This window comes from Diabrotica virgifera, chromosome 6 (genome assembly GCF_917563875.1).
Source record: "Diabrotica virgifera virgifera chromosome 6, PGI_DIABVI_V3a".
NCBI lineage: Eukaryota > Metazoa > Arthropoda > Insecta > Coleoptera > Chrysomelidae > Diabrotica > Diabrotica virgifera.
The window spans coordinates 241,846,026-241,860,882 of NC_065448.1; the positions used below are offsets into that span (position 1 = coordinate 241,846,026).

At 32.6% G+C, this 14,857-nt stretch overlaps 1 protein-coding gene across 2 annotated transcripts in view; it reads right to left on the bottom strand.

Annotated features, from left to right (window-relative positions):
• LOC126887443 (integrin alpha-PS3-like) overlaps window positions 1-14,857 on the bottom strand; it is a 107,167-nt gene that overhangs the window by 29,047 nt on the left and 63,263 nt on the right. For both annotated transcript variants that reach the window (XM_050654981.1, XM_050654980.1), the window contains exons 16-20: window positions 11,459-11,531; window positions 4,851-5,322; window positions 2,952-3,042; window positions 1,495-1,630; window positions 1,381-1,434 (exon numbers count right to left, since the gene is read on the bottom strand). In XM_050654981.1, the coding sequence (XP_050510938.1) occupies window positions 1,381-1,434; window positions 1,495-1,630; window positions 2,952-3,042; window positions 4,851-5,322; window positions 11,459-11,531 (826 nt within the window). The remainder of the gene's footprint in view (window positions 1-1,380; window positions 1,435-1,494; window positions 1,631-2,951; window positions 3,043-4,850; window positions 5,323-11,458; window positions 11,532-14,857) is intronic.

The following is a 14,857-nucleotide window of genomic DNA, read 5'->3' on the forward strand; positions in this document are numbered from 1 at the left end:
GGAACAAATCTGGAAAGAATATCATAAGAGCTCTATAGAACTGCATTTAAACCAGTCTCTTAAATTCTTCAACCATGACACTCTCCTTCTTCCTATACTCCTTCCTCCTCTTATCTTTACCTGTGTGATCAGTCTTAGCAGTTCATAACGCTGTCCCCTCATTAAGTACGTGTTCCAGATATTGTAACTGTATTGTATTGTAATAAACAAAATATGCAAAAGACTCTTCTTCTTCTTATGCAATCCACTAATGGATGTTCGCGATCACGTTTGACCATTTTATTTATCCTTAACAGTGTGTATTAGGTCTTCTATGTTTCTTAGCCCTGTCCATTGTTTGACATTACGGAGCCATGACATTTTCTTTCTGTCCACGCCCCTTCTTCCTTCGATATTTCCTTCAATTAAGGTTTGCAGAAATCTTTCGTTTCTAATTACGTGCCCCAGGTATGCCGTTTTCCTCTGTTTAATTGTGCATAGCAGTTGTCGTTTTGTACCAATTCTTCTCAGGATTTCTTCATTTGTTATTCGTGCGGTCCAGGGAACTTTAAGGGGTTACATAGGTCTTGCGGGCAAAAAGTGACTTTAAAAAAATATATCTCGAAAACTAAAAATTATTTTTATTTATGATTGGAACATGTAAAAGTATAGTACTTAAGGTACTCTCAAAAAAATTGTTTGCCAAAAATATTCATTTTTGTAGAGTTGACTGCAATTTTTCGACAACAGCCCTTTTTTGCGGTGGGCAGCATAACTAAGTCCAGTCTCATCTGAGATGAAAAAATCAAAAAGTTTCTTGTAGTTTATACCTCTGGCTAGTGAATAAACGGAGGAATTTAAAAAAGAATGAAATTTGAAGATTTTACATAAGTTTAAATACATTTTCGACCCCAATTTTTCTCATTTTTTCAAAAATGACCATTTTTAAAGTAGTTTTTTTTTTATAAAACAAAAACAATATAAATTCCTTCGTTCATTCACTAGCCAGAGGCACCCAGAGGTATAAACTACAAGAAACTTTTTGATTTTTTTATTTCAGATGAGACTGGACTTATAACGCTGTCCACTTCAAAAAATAGGGCTCTTGTTGAAAAATTGCAGTCAACTCTACAAAAATGAATATTTTTGGCTGAACATGTTTTTGAGAGTACCTTAAGTACTATACTTTTAAATGTTCCAATTATAAATAAAAATAATTTTTGGTTTTCAAGATATAATTTTTTTAAAAATTCACTTTTTTTACCCGCAAGACCTATGTAACCCCTTAAGGATTTGTAGATAAATCCACATCTCAAATGCCTCTCGCTTAAAAGACTAAACGTCATTTTTTACTTCTAGACAATTTATAAACAATGTGAAAGAAATAAATATTACACTTACCGCAGCTTTAAGATTTTCAAGTTCTTCTTTTTTGGATCTCTTGAAGAAACCAGCCTAGAAAAAGGTAGATATGGTTTGAATCAAATACCAAATGAAAGCAATTTAACAACTTACCCTGATAAGACCATATATTAAGAGCAGTAAAAGTAATATACCGATGATTGCAGATAAGATAATTATCCACAACGCTACCTTTGCTGGTTTCGACATGTCGTTTATGAAGACGCTTGATACGGTGAAGACATCAGGTCTAAAAATAACAAAATTTTAATGTTATTTAAATAGAAGTCAATAACAAAATTATTATAAACATGTTTCAACATAGCACTGAAGAAAATATACCGACCATGTTACTAATCAGGGCGTTTTATTATGAATACAAAAAGAAAAAGAGTTCTTAACCAAAGTAAAAACAGCCAAAATCGAATACTTTGTTGGTTACATCATGAGGAACAGCTAGAGGATATGGACTGCTGCAACTAATCTTACAGGAAAAAGCAGAAGCAAACGAGGACCAGGAAGGCGAAGGATTTCTTAGCTGAGAAATCTGCGTACGCGGTTCAAAACAACAACCACAAATCTTTTCAGAGGAATTATCAGGGAGCTGTTTATTAGGAAGCTGATCTCTTAAAAAATATAGAGGAGTGGAAACTCGCAATTGAGTTCTAAAACGAGCGAGTAGCACCTTGGTAGGTTTTGGACATAAGAGGGCAGGATAGAGAGAGAGAGAGAGATAGAGAGAGAGAGAGAGAGAGAGAGAGAGAGAGAGAGAGAGAGAGAGAGAGAGAGAGAGAGAGAGAGAGAGAGAGAGAGAGAGAGAGAGAGAGAGCGAGAGAGAGAGAGAGAGAGAGAAAGAAAGAGAGAGAGAGAGACGACGCCGACGTGTGAGAAATGGTAGCCTCGTTAAGGCACGGGGTCTTTGATGGTCCGTGTGGTTGTTGATTTCCCGATGAATGTGTGGGAGAAAGAATCGGGTGATAGCAGGGCATCAGGAGATATGTTATGCCCTATGGGCTCTTAAGGAACACTGTTTATGATCAAGAACTTTCTGGGTAGTGAGAAAAGTATACGGCCCGGCTCAAGAGGAATCTGGCATATGGAGAATCAGGAGAAATGACGAGATCAGTAAATCGAATGGAGGGTATGATATTATAAGATTTGTTAAAAGTCAAAGACTGTAATGGCTTGAACATGTCCATGAACAAGAAGATATAAAATCAACAAAGAAGATATTATACTAAAAGACGATAGGAAGACAAAAAAAAAGAAGGGTGATGACCACGAGATGATTGGATGACGTGAAAGACGACATGAAAATTATGAATGTAAGACAATGGAGTATAGTTAAAGACCTATCCAGGGTAATGATGCCAAAATAAGCAGAAAAGAAGAATTATAGGACTGAAGATAAAAGAATACAAGCATCTGAAATGTGGATACACAGAATAATTTTCAAACAAGGTACACATGTAGATTCGTTACATCAAATATTTTAGGAAGACCGATTTTTTGTCAGCCATTGTGCATAACGCTAAATAATAAAGAATTCTTTTTTTTTTGTATAATCATACCTGTCTTGATACTGAACGAAATTAACTGGAGATTCTATCACAACTTCTCCGTTTGTAGCGATAAGAACCATCTCTTTAGTCGATGCCATTCCTGAAACAAATTAAAACTTTGTTTATACCTATTTATATATTGCACATCGCACCTCCGCTCAAACAGTGTCATAAGTCAAACAAGCAAAATATCGAGAAAACGACATTTAACATAATTCTAGAACTCTTCCGGGTTCAATTTAAAAACTATTAAAATTAGAACAATAACTATTTTAATACCTAAGTTACAAACGTTTTTTAAGAAAAATCTAGATCTTAAGAAGGCTTATGACTCGATACCGAGAACCAAGTTATGGGAAGCAATGGAAAACATCTTAATTCCACGAATATTAATAAAAGCAGTAAACGTACTCTACAAGAATAAAAAAGTAGCTATCAAAACGGGCAATAGAATATGCAGTCCATTTAAGACGACGGACTGCTACAGGGCTACTACACATCCCATGTTCAAAGGATTCCTGGAAAAAACCCTGAAAACATGGAAAAGAAAGTGCGAATAACTGGGTATACCAGTAAAAAACGGATACCTATATACCCTAAATTTCGCTGACGACCAAATAGTGAATGCACAAGATGAAGATGACCTGAGTTTTATGACGAGAAAACTGAAACAGGAACATACAAAAAATGGGATGGAAATAAATCTAAAGAAAACTAAATATCTAACAAAGGAGAATACAGAAATAAAACAGCTAGAGGTAGACGAAGGTGAACAAATCAATGGAACAGGCAAGTACAGCAATAGGCTAAGACACACAAGAGACTGCTTACGAAAATTTAACCCAGTACTGTGGGATAAGAACATCAGTATAAAAACCAAAAGAAGGATATAATATAACACCATGACAAGCATCCTCAGTTATAGTGGTGAAAATTGGATAATAAATAAGAAAACCAAAAACAAAATAAGAACAACAGAGATGGAATACCTAAGGAGAAGCTGCTGAGTAACAAGAATAGATAGAATAAATAACATTGAGATTAAGAACCGAAAAGGAATGAACTTAGATATAATAGACTACAAGAACAGAAGAGGTATGGTACAGACATGTCAGAAGAGCAGACCAAAAACGTTAGTCAAACAGAATAACAGAATGGAGCCCGATAAAAAAAAGAAGAGATGCATACCCCGAAGATCTTGGAGTGGATTGAAAGTTTAGATGATGATAATGCTATTGATAATGCTAATGACATACCTTGGAACAGTCGTCAATTCTAAATGGGATCAAACAACCGAAATACGATCTAGAAATGAAAAGGCCAGAGCAACATTTAACAACATGAGAAATATATTCACCCACTGCGACATATTATCCCTCCCACTAAAAATACGGCTGCTAAACTGCTATGTATTTCCAGTCTTCCTGTATGGCGCAGAGGCCTGAACAATAACGGAAACATTAATGAGGAAGGAGGCATTCGAAATGCGGATGTAACGACATATCCTTAAAAAATGCTGGACGACTCACACCACCAACGTAGAGGTATTGCGACAAATGGGAAAACAAAAAGAAATCTCTTTCACAAGAAACGGAAGAAACGGAAACTTGAATATCTCGGATCTTCGGATCGGATCTCGAATGAACGGTCATATTATGAGACTTGATAAATATCATATCATATACTCCAACTGATAATACAGGGTAAAATAGATAGCAAACGCGGACCCGGAAGAAATAGACACTCATGGCTTCAAAACTTACGCCAATGGTTTGGACTAACATCGATCGAGTTATTCAGAAACGCTGCAAACAAAAGTAAAGTTGCTATGATGATAGCCAACGTCCGCAACGGACAAGGCACATGAAAAAGAAGAAGAAGATTTTTATAAATAATATTTCACATTACCTGATATTGCTGTAATATTGACCGTCATCCTTAAAGTCACTGAGGCTGGTGTAAATTCTTTGTTGTAAGGTCCAAAACTACACACAGCTTCAAAGCAAGTAACTCCCTCCGATGAACAGTTTACATATAAAGTTTTATTAGCAATGACTTCATATTCCTCGTCATCAACCATGATGTCTTCCTTTTTGCGGGTATCCGAAACTTGCTTGAACGTTTCCACTTGTCTTCTTCTTCGTCTTTTGCTAGGTTCTATTATTGTATCGTCAATGTTGAGTATATTTTTGATAGTAGTCACCTCAGCACTTTCTTCAGTTCCGTTCACATTACATTTGAAAGATTGTCCTCCAAATATGATTTCAACAGGTGCAATACTAAGAAACCTTACAGGTTGTTTACCTGCTTCGTGGTACTCTTGAGGTACTTGGAATTTAACTTTCAAAGTTTCTAAAGAGCTGGAGCCGAATTTTTCGATCTGTAATAAAAATCAAAATGTAGATGATTGTATTTTAAATAACTGAAGCATTCGACCGTTACTTTGACCGTTCATTTTATCTAACAATAAAGCACTGAAAATTGTAAAAAGTACTGTACGTCCAGTGTTAGAAATTCCATACAATTGATTTGTTGTGTAAATAGTTCGAAATCATATCCCATTTTTACCCTTGTCGACGCCCGTGGTTCCTCGCTCGCATATTTTTCGGAATCCACCTGTGTCGAAGACTTGGACGTTTCAACCATTTGAGGTCCAAAAGAATTCTCCCCCGAAGAGATGCATTTAGCCGGCTGAAATGTCAACACGCAAAAAAATAGTGACTTCGTTGGCGCGTCCTGATTGACGATTGTAAGTATATTTTTTACCATATTTTATTATTACCTATATCCTGTTATCGTTTGAGCTATTTGACCAACAATTGATTTAAATGTGTGTATTAATAAGTGTATGGCACCTATGAGAATTTCCATTTAATCTCTACCAATGGTAGCTATCGAAGAAAAATAGTAATTGGCAGGTAATTTGTATTGTTTATTGCTTGTGTTGATTTTATTAAATTGTTTTCGTTCAATACCTGCTAATAACCTACATCTAGGATAGCAATAGACGTGAGACGAGATTTGCAGAATTCGTTTATCGCTAAAATTACAAGTTTGCTAGGGTTCATATAGACCACTCACTCATCAGCGGTAAAAAACTGTAAAACCGTGGAAAGAGAATCAACACCGACTTTGGGTTTAAGCTCTGTTGACACGCTTCTTCAAAATCTACCCTATGCCGAACTGCGCTTTTGCCCTGGGGTGAAAACAACCCCATCTAGGGAATGAAAATTTTATAATCAAAATAACTATCGAAATCGATAGAGCGACCAATTCTGAGTAAATTTTGTTGTAAAATTGACACTTTCCAAGTTATTTGCGATTGAAACTATAATTTTTTTACTGAAAAAACTCACGTTTTATAACCGTTTTTCATGAATAACTTAAAAAAGTTTAAGTTCATAGAAAAAATCGTTAAAAACAAAATTGTAGCTAATAAAAAATAATTGATATGATCCATGAGATTCGACCAGTATGGAATGCTTAGTTTAGAAAAAATAGTTGATTAAATCGAAAATGACATTATTATAAGTAAAAAAAGTGCATTTTCCTTAAACAAACCTAAAAGTATTCATGATACAAAAACAAAATAAAAAAATGTGAAAAAAAAATTTTTAAGAAACGCTTTTCTTTAGTTATGAGTGACTAAAATTTAAAATATTATAAAAAAATTAATTAAAAAGGAAAAAATAAACAAATCAAACTCGAAGGATTATTCGAAAAAAAAAAAATGACAAAATCTAACACATTCGTTAAAAAAAAGCGTGGGGCGCTATCCTCAAACCGTTTATTCGATAAAGACGCACCCCACGCTTTTATTTAACGAATGTATTAGATTTTTTCATTTTTTAACGAACGTTTTTTTTTTCGAATAATCCTTCGAGTTTGATTTGTTTATTTTTCCTTTTTAATTAATTTTTTTTTATAATATTTTAAATTTTAGTCACTCATAACTAAAGAAAAGCGTTTCTTAAAAATTTTTTTTCATATTTTTTTATTTTTAACTTTTTAGTCTTACACTTTTCAAACATTAAGCTATATCATCATGTTTAGAAAAGGATGGAAGTATATGACAGAATTTTTTGCATTTATTTTAACTTTTGATACATACATTGTAAATTTTCTGTAATTTCTTCATACATTTCTTGAATCAAAATCATTATTTACACCTATTACAGTTTTCGCAGTCTTTCCATCTCTTCTAATTTCTATTGCACGGTGTAGACCCTGTTAATTTCTAGCAATGCAGTTCTTCGATGCGTAAGCCGTCTAAAAGTACGTATCCATACAAGGGTAAACCTCGCTCGGTATAGTAGCTCCACATAGTGGATATGTCAGTGATCGCCGCTCTGCGCTTACCCTCTTCGATTCAACCGGTTTGCGGTTTATGTGCAGGGGAGCGCATGCCGTATCTATTCAAGCAGCTACACCGAGCGGGGTTCACCCTTGTATGGATACGTACCTTAATGATCGCACTCTGCTCAATGCAACGTAAGCTTTGCCGGCTCAATGCAGGCTTTTAAGCCTGTCCTTACGCAAACACTATCGGGCCCAAGCTCACGACAGGGTAGTCAACAGTCGAACCTTGCGTTTTATGGACAGTCGAAGCCCACGACAATACTAAGGGCAGCATTCGTCTCTCTGCGGTGCCTAACTTCTTTTCGCTGAAACCTGGATGGAAATCGGACAGAAACTGGATAAATTTGAAACTTTATTGTTTATGTATGAAGCATAACGTAAACAATTAACGTAAAAAGTGAAATTATGTATAGCTCATATAATTAGCTACAATCTGTAAAAGTTTCAAGTTTCTGCATTGTAAAAAACAAGAGAATTTAAGCTTTTTCCATTAAAATCGTTTTTTTTATTTAAACAATTCAAAAACATAAAAAAAAATTTTTTGATCGACTATTCGTGTATTGTTCCTGCGAATGCATATGTCTGCAAAATTTCATTAATTTGCATTGAAGAAAAGGCAGTCAAATTAACGTCTAAAAATTTGACGCAAACGATTGAACTAAATAAAAGCGTTAAAAAAACAAAATTTTCAGTAAAAGAAATTCTACAATTAATATTTGAAACATTTTTTCACATTATGAATATTTTGGATTTATTTAAAAAAATGCACTTTTTCTTTTAAATTCTAAAAATGTCATTTTTGATTTAATCAACTATTTTTTTAAACTAAGCATTCCAAACCAGTCAAATCACATGGATCGTATCAATTATACCTAAATAAAGTTAATTTTAAGTGGGAAGCTATTCATTTTTATTAGGATTGTAACGACGAGGATTTAATTTTTACATTTCAAAAAGAAAAAAGCAGAGACCGACTTTATTTTTGTCATAAGTCAGTCACTTCTTACGCAAAAAACTTTTGTCATAGCTTATTTGAAAGGATTTTTAATTAACTTTAAAAGATATCCCTTAAGTTTTCCCATAAAATAGCACCACATTCGAGTTATTTGAGATTAAACGTTCTCCATTTCGATGTTCTTCGAAAATAACCATCCTTTAACCTTTAACTACCCACGCATCAAGTTATAACATAACTACACGCGTGGCGTACTTTGTACGCCACAAGAAAATACACTTAAAAACAGCAGATTTTTGTTTAATTTTTTTTTGAAAAAATACACTTAGTTGTTTGTTATAAACTTTATTCGGCATCAGTGAATACTTGGAGTTCCTTTTCAGTAAGCCAATTGGGATTTATAACTGGAATCATGGAATAACTGGATTCCATGATAAATAAAATTACTAATAAAAAATTTTTTTAAATGTGATTTTTTACAGGAGAAAAAGTATTGTTTATAAAGAAAAATATATTTTTTGCCATAATGACTAAAAAACAATTAAAATATGTACTTATATTACGACTTATAGTGATATAATCCTGGGGTATATTGTCCACCACCGGAAACAACAAATAATAAAATGTAAATTACGATCTTTCCAGAACGCCGATTATAATAGGTTTGTTCGTAGTACGATCCAATCGATCAGCAACCGTTGCCAACCATCAGACGCATGCGCAGTTAACAGTTTGCGCTGCGCAGTTAACAGTTTGAGTTCGTAGACTACGAACGCGCTTGCGTCTGACGGTTGGCAACGGTTGCTGATCGTTCTACGAACAAACCTAATGAAACTAAAACCAAATTATAAAGCACATTCCAGTGATAGGTTAGAAAAATAAGCAAGGTCAAAAATTAAATTTTTAAATATATTTCCAGTAGAATTCTTATATCTGGCGTACAAAATACGCCAGCGCGTGTAGTTAAAGGTTAAAGAACAATAACTCAGTCGTTGTTGGGATTACATAGACTTTTGAGACACGAATCTCTTTGATTTTTATTAGCTACAATTTTGTTTTTATTAATTTTTTCTACAAAATTAAATTTTTTTAAGTTATTCATGAAAAACGTTTATAAAACGTGAGTTTTTTCAATGAAAAATGCATAGTTTAAATCGCAAATAACTTGGAAAGTGTCAATTTTGTAAAAAAAATTTATAGATCAAAATTTACTCAAAATTCATCACTCTATTGATTTCCATAGTTAATTTGATTACAACATTTTCAACCCCTAGATGGGGTTGTTTTCACCGCCAGGGCAAAAGCGCACTTCGGCATAGGGTAGATTTTGACAAAGGTTATAATTACATACTACCTAAATCCAAATTTCCAAGAAAATCGACTTTGGTTCTCAAAATTCCACGAGAAAATGGCTGTTCATTGGACTAATATAACTTTTATGAACTAGGATGAGTAATCTCAAAAGACATATTCACACCCAATAATGTCACTAGAAAAATCACCAAATTCATTTTCTTTTTGGTTTGATCATGTCGGGCTTCGACGGTAATCCATAAATACCAATTAATTATAATAACATATCCATAAATTATATATAATATATATAATATTATATACAATATTATAATATTATATAATAATAATATTAATTATTATAATATTATAATACCATATCCATAAATTACATTATACTAAAAATAAAAATACGTAGCTGAAGAGTTCTAAAAACAACTATTTTTATACAGGGTGTAACGAAAATACAGGTCATAAATTAAATCACATATTCTGAGACCAAAAATAGTTCGAATGAACCTAATTTACCTTAGTACAAATATGCACATAAAAAAAGTTACAGCCCTTTGAAGTTATAAAATGAAAATCGATTTTTTCGAATATATCGAAAACTATTAGAGATTTTTTATTGAAAATGGACATGTGGCATTCTTATGGCAGGAAAATCTTAAAAAAGAATTATAGTGAAATTTGTGCACCCCATAAAAATTTTATGGGGGTTTTGTTCCCTTAAACCCCCCTAAACTTTTGTGGACACTCCAATTAAATTATTATTGTGGTACCATTAGTTAAATTCAATGTTTCTAAAACTTTTTTTCCTCTTAGTATTTTTTCGATAAGGCAGTTTTTATCGAGTTGCGGCTTCTTTTTTAATATGTTTACATAAAAATTTTATGGGGGTTTTGTTCCTTTAAACCCCCCAAATGTTTGTGTATGTTCCAATTAAACTGTTACTGCGGTACCATTAGTTAAACACAGTATTTTTAAAACTTCTTTGCCTCTTTGTATTTTTTCGAGAAGGCACTTTTTATCGAGATGTGACTTCTTTTTTAATATGGTTCAAAATATACCTAAAAATGTAAATCATAAATAAATTTTCATATTATTACCAAGTCTCCATAATCGTACTTAGCCATATACAAATATGTGGTGGATTTGACAAATATTCAAAATATCTCGATAAAAACTGTCTTTTCGAAAAAGTACTAAGAGGCAAAAAAGTTTTTAAAATAGTGTATTTAATTAATGGTACTACAATAATAATTAAATTGGAACATACACAAAAGTTTGGGGGGTTTAAAGAACAAAACCCCCATAAAATTTTTATGGGGTGTCTAAATTTCACTATAATTTTTTCTTAAGATACTACTACCATAAGAATGCCACATGTCTATTTTCAATAAAAGATCTCTGATAGTTTTCGATATATTGGAAAAAATCGATTTTCATTTTGTAACTTCAAAGGGCTGTAACTTTTTTTATGTGCACATTTGTACTAAGGTAAGTTAGGTTCAATCGAACTATTTTTGATCCCAGAATATGTGATTAAATTTATGACCTGTATTTTTGTTACACCCTGTATAAATGCAGACTAATAACTAACGGGATAACGTAGAAAACACAAAAAATTGCCGATATAACTTAATTTATCTACGAATTTTAAATGCCAATAGTGTCAAAATTTCATAAATGTCACTTGTGTCCCAATTTAATAAATTATTGGAGTAAACTTGCCTGCGTTGGACAAATTACAAACAACCATTACGGCACGGTAAATTTGAATTATTCCTCCTGGTTTAAAACGAGGTATAATAATATAGTATAAACAAATTTGGAAAAACATTGATTTTTATTAATGTTATCATTATGTTACATGTTGCCTATTTATTAGAAAAATATTGTTACTTACTTTGTAAGTGTGCGTTAGAAGCGATGTGCTAATAGAACTATTTCCATAATAATTGGTTTCTTGTTCACTTTGCCTAAAAATATACTTATTTTAAGATAAAAAATAGATTAGAAATATATTTACTATTTATTGTAAGAAACTTTCTGTTCCATGGCACACCACGGGCTGTTCTGAGGAGTTCAAAAGAACGAAATGTGCGTAAACAGATGGTTGTGGTGGTCTCTGAAACTAAACTGAATCTCAAACTGCCTTTCATTTTATTTTATTGGAAAACAATCAATAATGGAGAATTTAGTTTATTAGATAGTCTTTATATTATTTTATTAACTAGTTTGTTCATAGTTATACACTCACGGACAAAAATATTGCATAGCTTGAAACTTACAGCCGGTTCCTAAAAAAACTGATACGACTCTTACTAAGATTTGATCATGTTGAGCAGTGTATTTGATTGATCTGACATTATATTTATTATGACAGACAATTAATAAAATAAACAAACAACAACCAACTGATTCATGAAAAAACTAATAAGTATTTTAGAAAAATTTAAACGCAGGATGAAAGATTACGATATTACCGGGGGCGGAAAGCCCCTTAGAATAAACAAGCAGTTTCTATTGAATGAAATATTTGAAATTAAATATCACACTTTTTTTATTTTCAGCCCTGTAACTTATTAAAATAAATATTATAGAAGTTTTCAGGGACTTTCAGCCCTCGGTAATAATGTAGTCTTTCATTCTGAGTTTAAATTTTTCAAAAATATTTATTAGTTTTCTCAGGATTCGAAAAAAAAATGAATACAATTAAAATACATTGAGAATTTTGACATGCGTCACAATTTTGCATTAACTCAATGTAAAATTCTAAACTGTTGAATTCCAGCTTCCCTAATTATTTGACATCAAAAGACATTAGAAACTACATTGAAATCTGTATTGAAAACAACTGTTAAAATTGGTCTACGTAATTAAACATATTCCAAAATTTTGTAAAAATGTAATACCTACATTTCAGTTTTCAGCCCAAACTTAGGCCACACACAATGCAATAATGTTCACATTTTTGAACTGTCAATATTTTTATTTTATCATTTATTGTTTAAAAACAATACAGTTGATAAGATACACTCAGTTGCGGAGAAAGTATTAATAATAAAGATTAATAATAAAGTCTAATAACCGTGGAACAGAATAAGCTATCTGACAAATTTTAAGATTTGGCAGTGACATTGACAGTATGTAAATATTAAGTATTTATCCTTCAAAATACACTGCTCAATTTTCTACAAAATACGCGTCAAGAGTCGTATCAGTTTTTTTTGGAACCAGGTGTACATGTGAAATAAATATTTTTGTGCTGTCCCCAGTGTCATAGAATTTTAATTTCTGTTCCGAATGAGATGTTTTAATGTATCATATAAATGGTATAATCGAATTTAAATTTAATATGGACTATATGGTGGCAAATATAATTTTTAAATTGAATCTCATCAAGGTATGTATTCACTAATTCTACCGACATGAAGACTTGCGTCATGGTGCACTAACACGAATTGGTTATCCAATATGGCTGACAAATGGCAAAACATGATCTTCTAAAATGGTTTTAATGTACATATCAGCTGCCATTCACCCAATCACCTTCACAAGTTCGGTATCTCCTTTCCAAGAAATACCACTCCATAGCACTATGCCGCCACCACCAAAATTAACACTTTGTATGAGGTTACATCTGGCATACCGTTCACCATATGGATTTACATATAGATTTACAAAACTTCGTCTACAGAAGAGTTGGCGAACAGTATGTCAGTTGTAACCTCATACAGAGCGTCAGTTTTGGTGGTGGCGGCATAGTGCTACGGAGCGGCATTGCTTTGAAAGGACGTACCAAATGTGGAGGTGATTAGGCGAATGCCAACTGATATGTATGTTACCGGCCAAACCCGATTTCAGGACAAACTAGTTTATCCTGTTATAAATACATACACTTCAGGATAAACTAATAGGCCCTTTATAATATAGGTACCTACAATATCAAAATAAATAGATAAACTGAATAAAATAGGTACATGTAATTGGAAAATAATCGTTTTTAGTAAAAAATTAATGGACAATTATTGGTGATACAATCATACCTGCTATAAAAAAGTGTTTTTTGGTGACATGGAGTGTCCATGACATGTAGTATTTTGGTGACACTTAGAATTGCGGATTATCAATGCCTTCTTGCTCTTGCATCTGTTTGTAAAACAGTTTTTGCTGCAGCTACATTTGACAAATCCTTGTTCTGATCCTACTGAACCTCTCTTAGCTGCAACCCTTAACGATATTTCAGTGCCTTAGTTTACATCTACTATCTCTAAAAAAGTTTAATAGCAAATGTCGAATTCTGATCTGAAAACAATAATTAAGAACCTTTAAGAGACATTAATACCCAGAAAGTTAGATAAATTATCTCTAAAATATCGCTAAGGGTTGCAGCTACGAGAGATTGTTAGATCGGACAAGGTTTTGTCAAATGCAGCTGGACAAAAACTGTTGCACAAACAGAATCTAGTGCAAAAAGGCAATTATAATCCGCAATTCAAGTGTCACCAAAATACTACATGGAAAAATGAATAAAAATTTTTATAATTGAGTTATAATTGGACGGGATTCTGCAGAAAGGATCCAACCCACACTTTATTATAACTGAGATATTAGCCAAAAACATTACGATAAAATTTAGAATTCTCTATTAAATATATTTATGGTTTAACATTATAGTCCTGTCGCCAGGGGGGGTACAACGGCCTCCTTAATTCAGATGGACTTACCCAAGTTTTTTTTTATATATTTTGACTTGTAGAATACGAATTTTTTAGGTAACAGTTGATCCGGATGTCGATAAGATTGTTATAGACAAAGAACTTGAGGAATTACATAACAGCGATTTCTCGCAAAACAAAACATCTTTTTGTATTTTTTGGGTCATTTTAAGCAAAAAATATTCCTAAAAGTTTTTTCGTAGAATGCATAGTTTTCGAGATAACCACGGTTGAACTTTCAAAAACTCGAAAAATTGCAATTTTTGAACCCGAATAACTTTTGATTAAAAAATAAAGTAGCAATTCTGCTTACCGCATTTGAAAGTTTAAGTCAAATTATATCGGTTTTGATTATTTGCATTGCTAAAAATTAATTTTTTTATTGGTCAACAAAGCTATAAACACATAGTGTTTCCCGTGCCTAATACATGCGTTTTAACGCATGCTACGTAGAAATTGCCTCGCTTGCACTTGTAGCTACTCTACCTACTCGTTCGATTTTTAATGAGAAATCATTGAAAACATCACTCACGCACTAGGTGTTTTTAGCTTTGTTTAACAATAAACTAATAAATTTTTAGCAA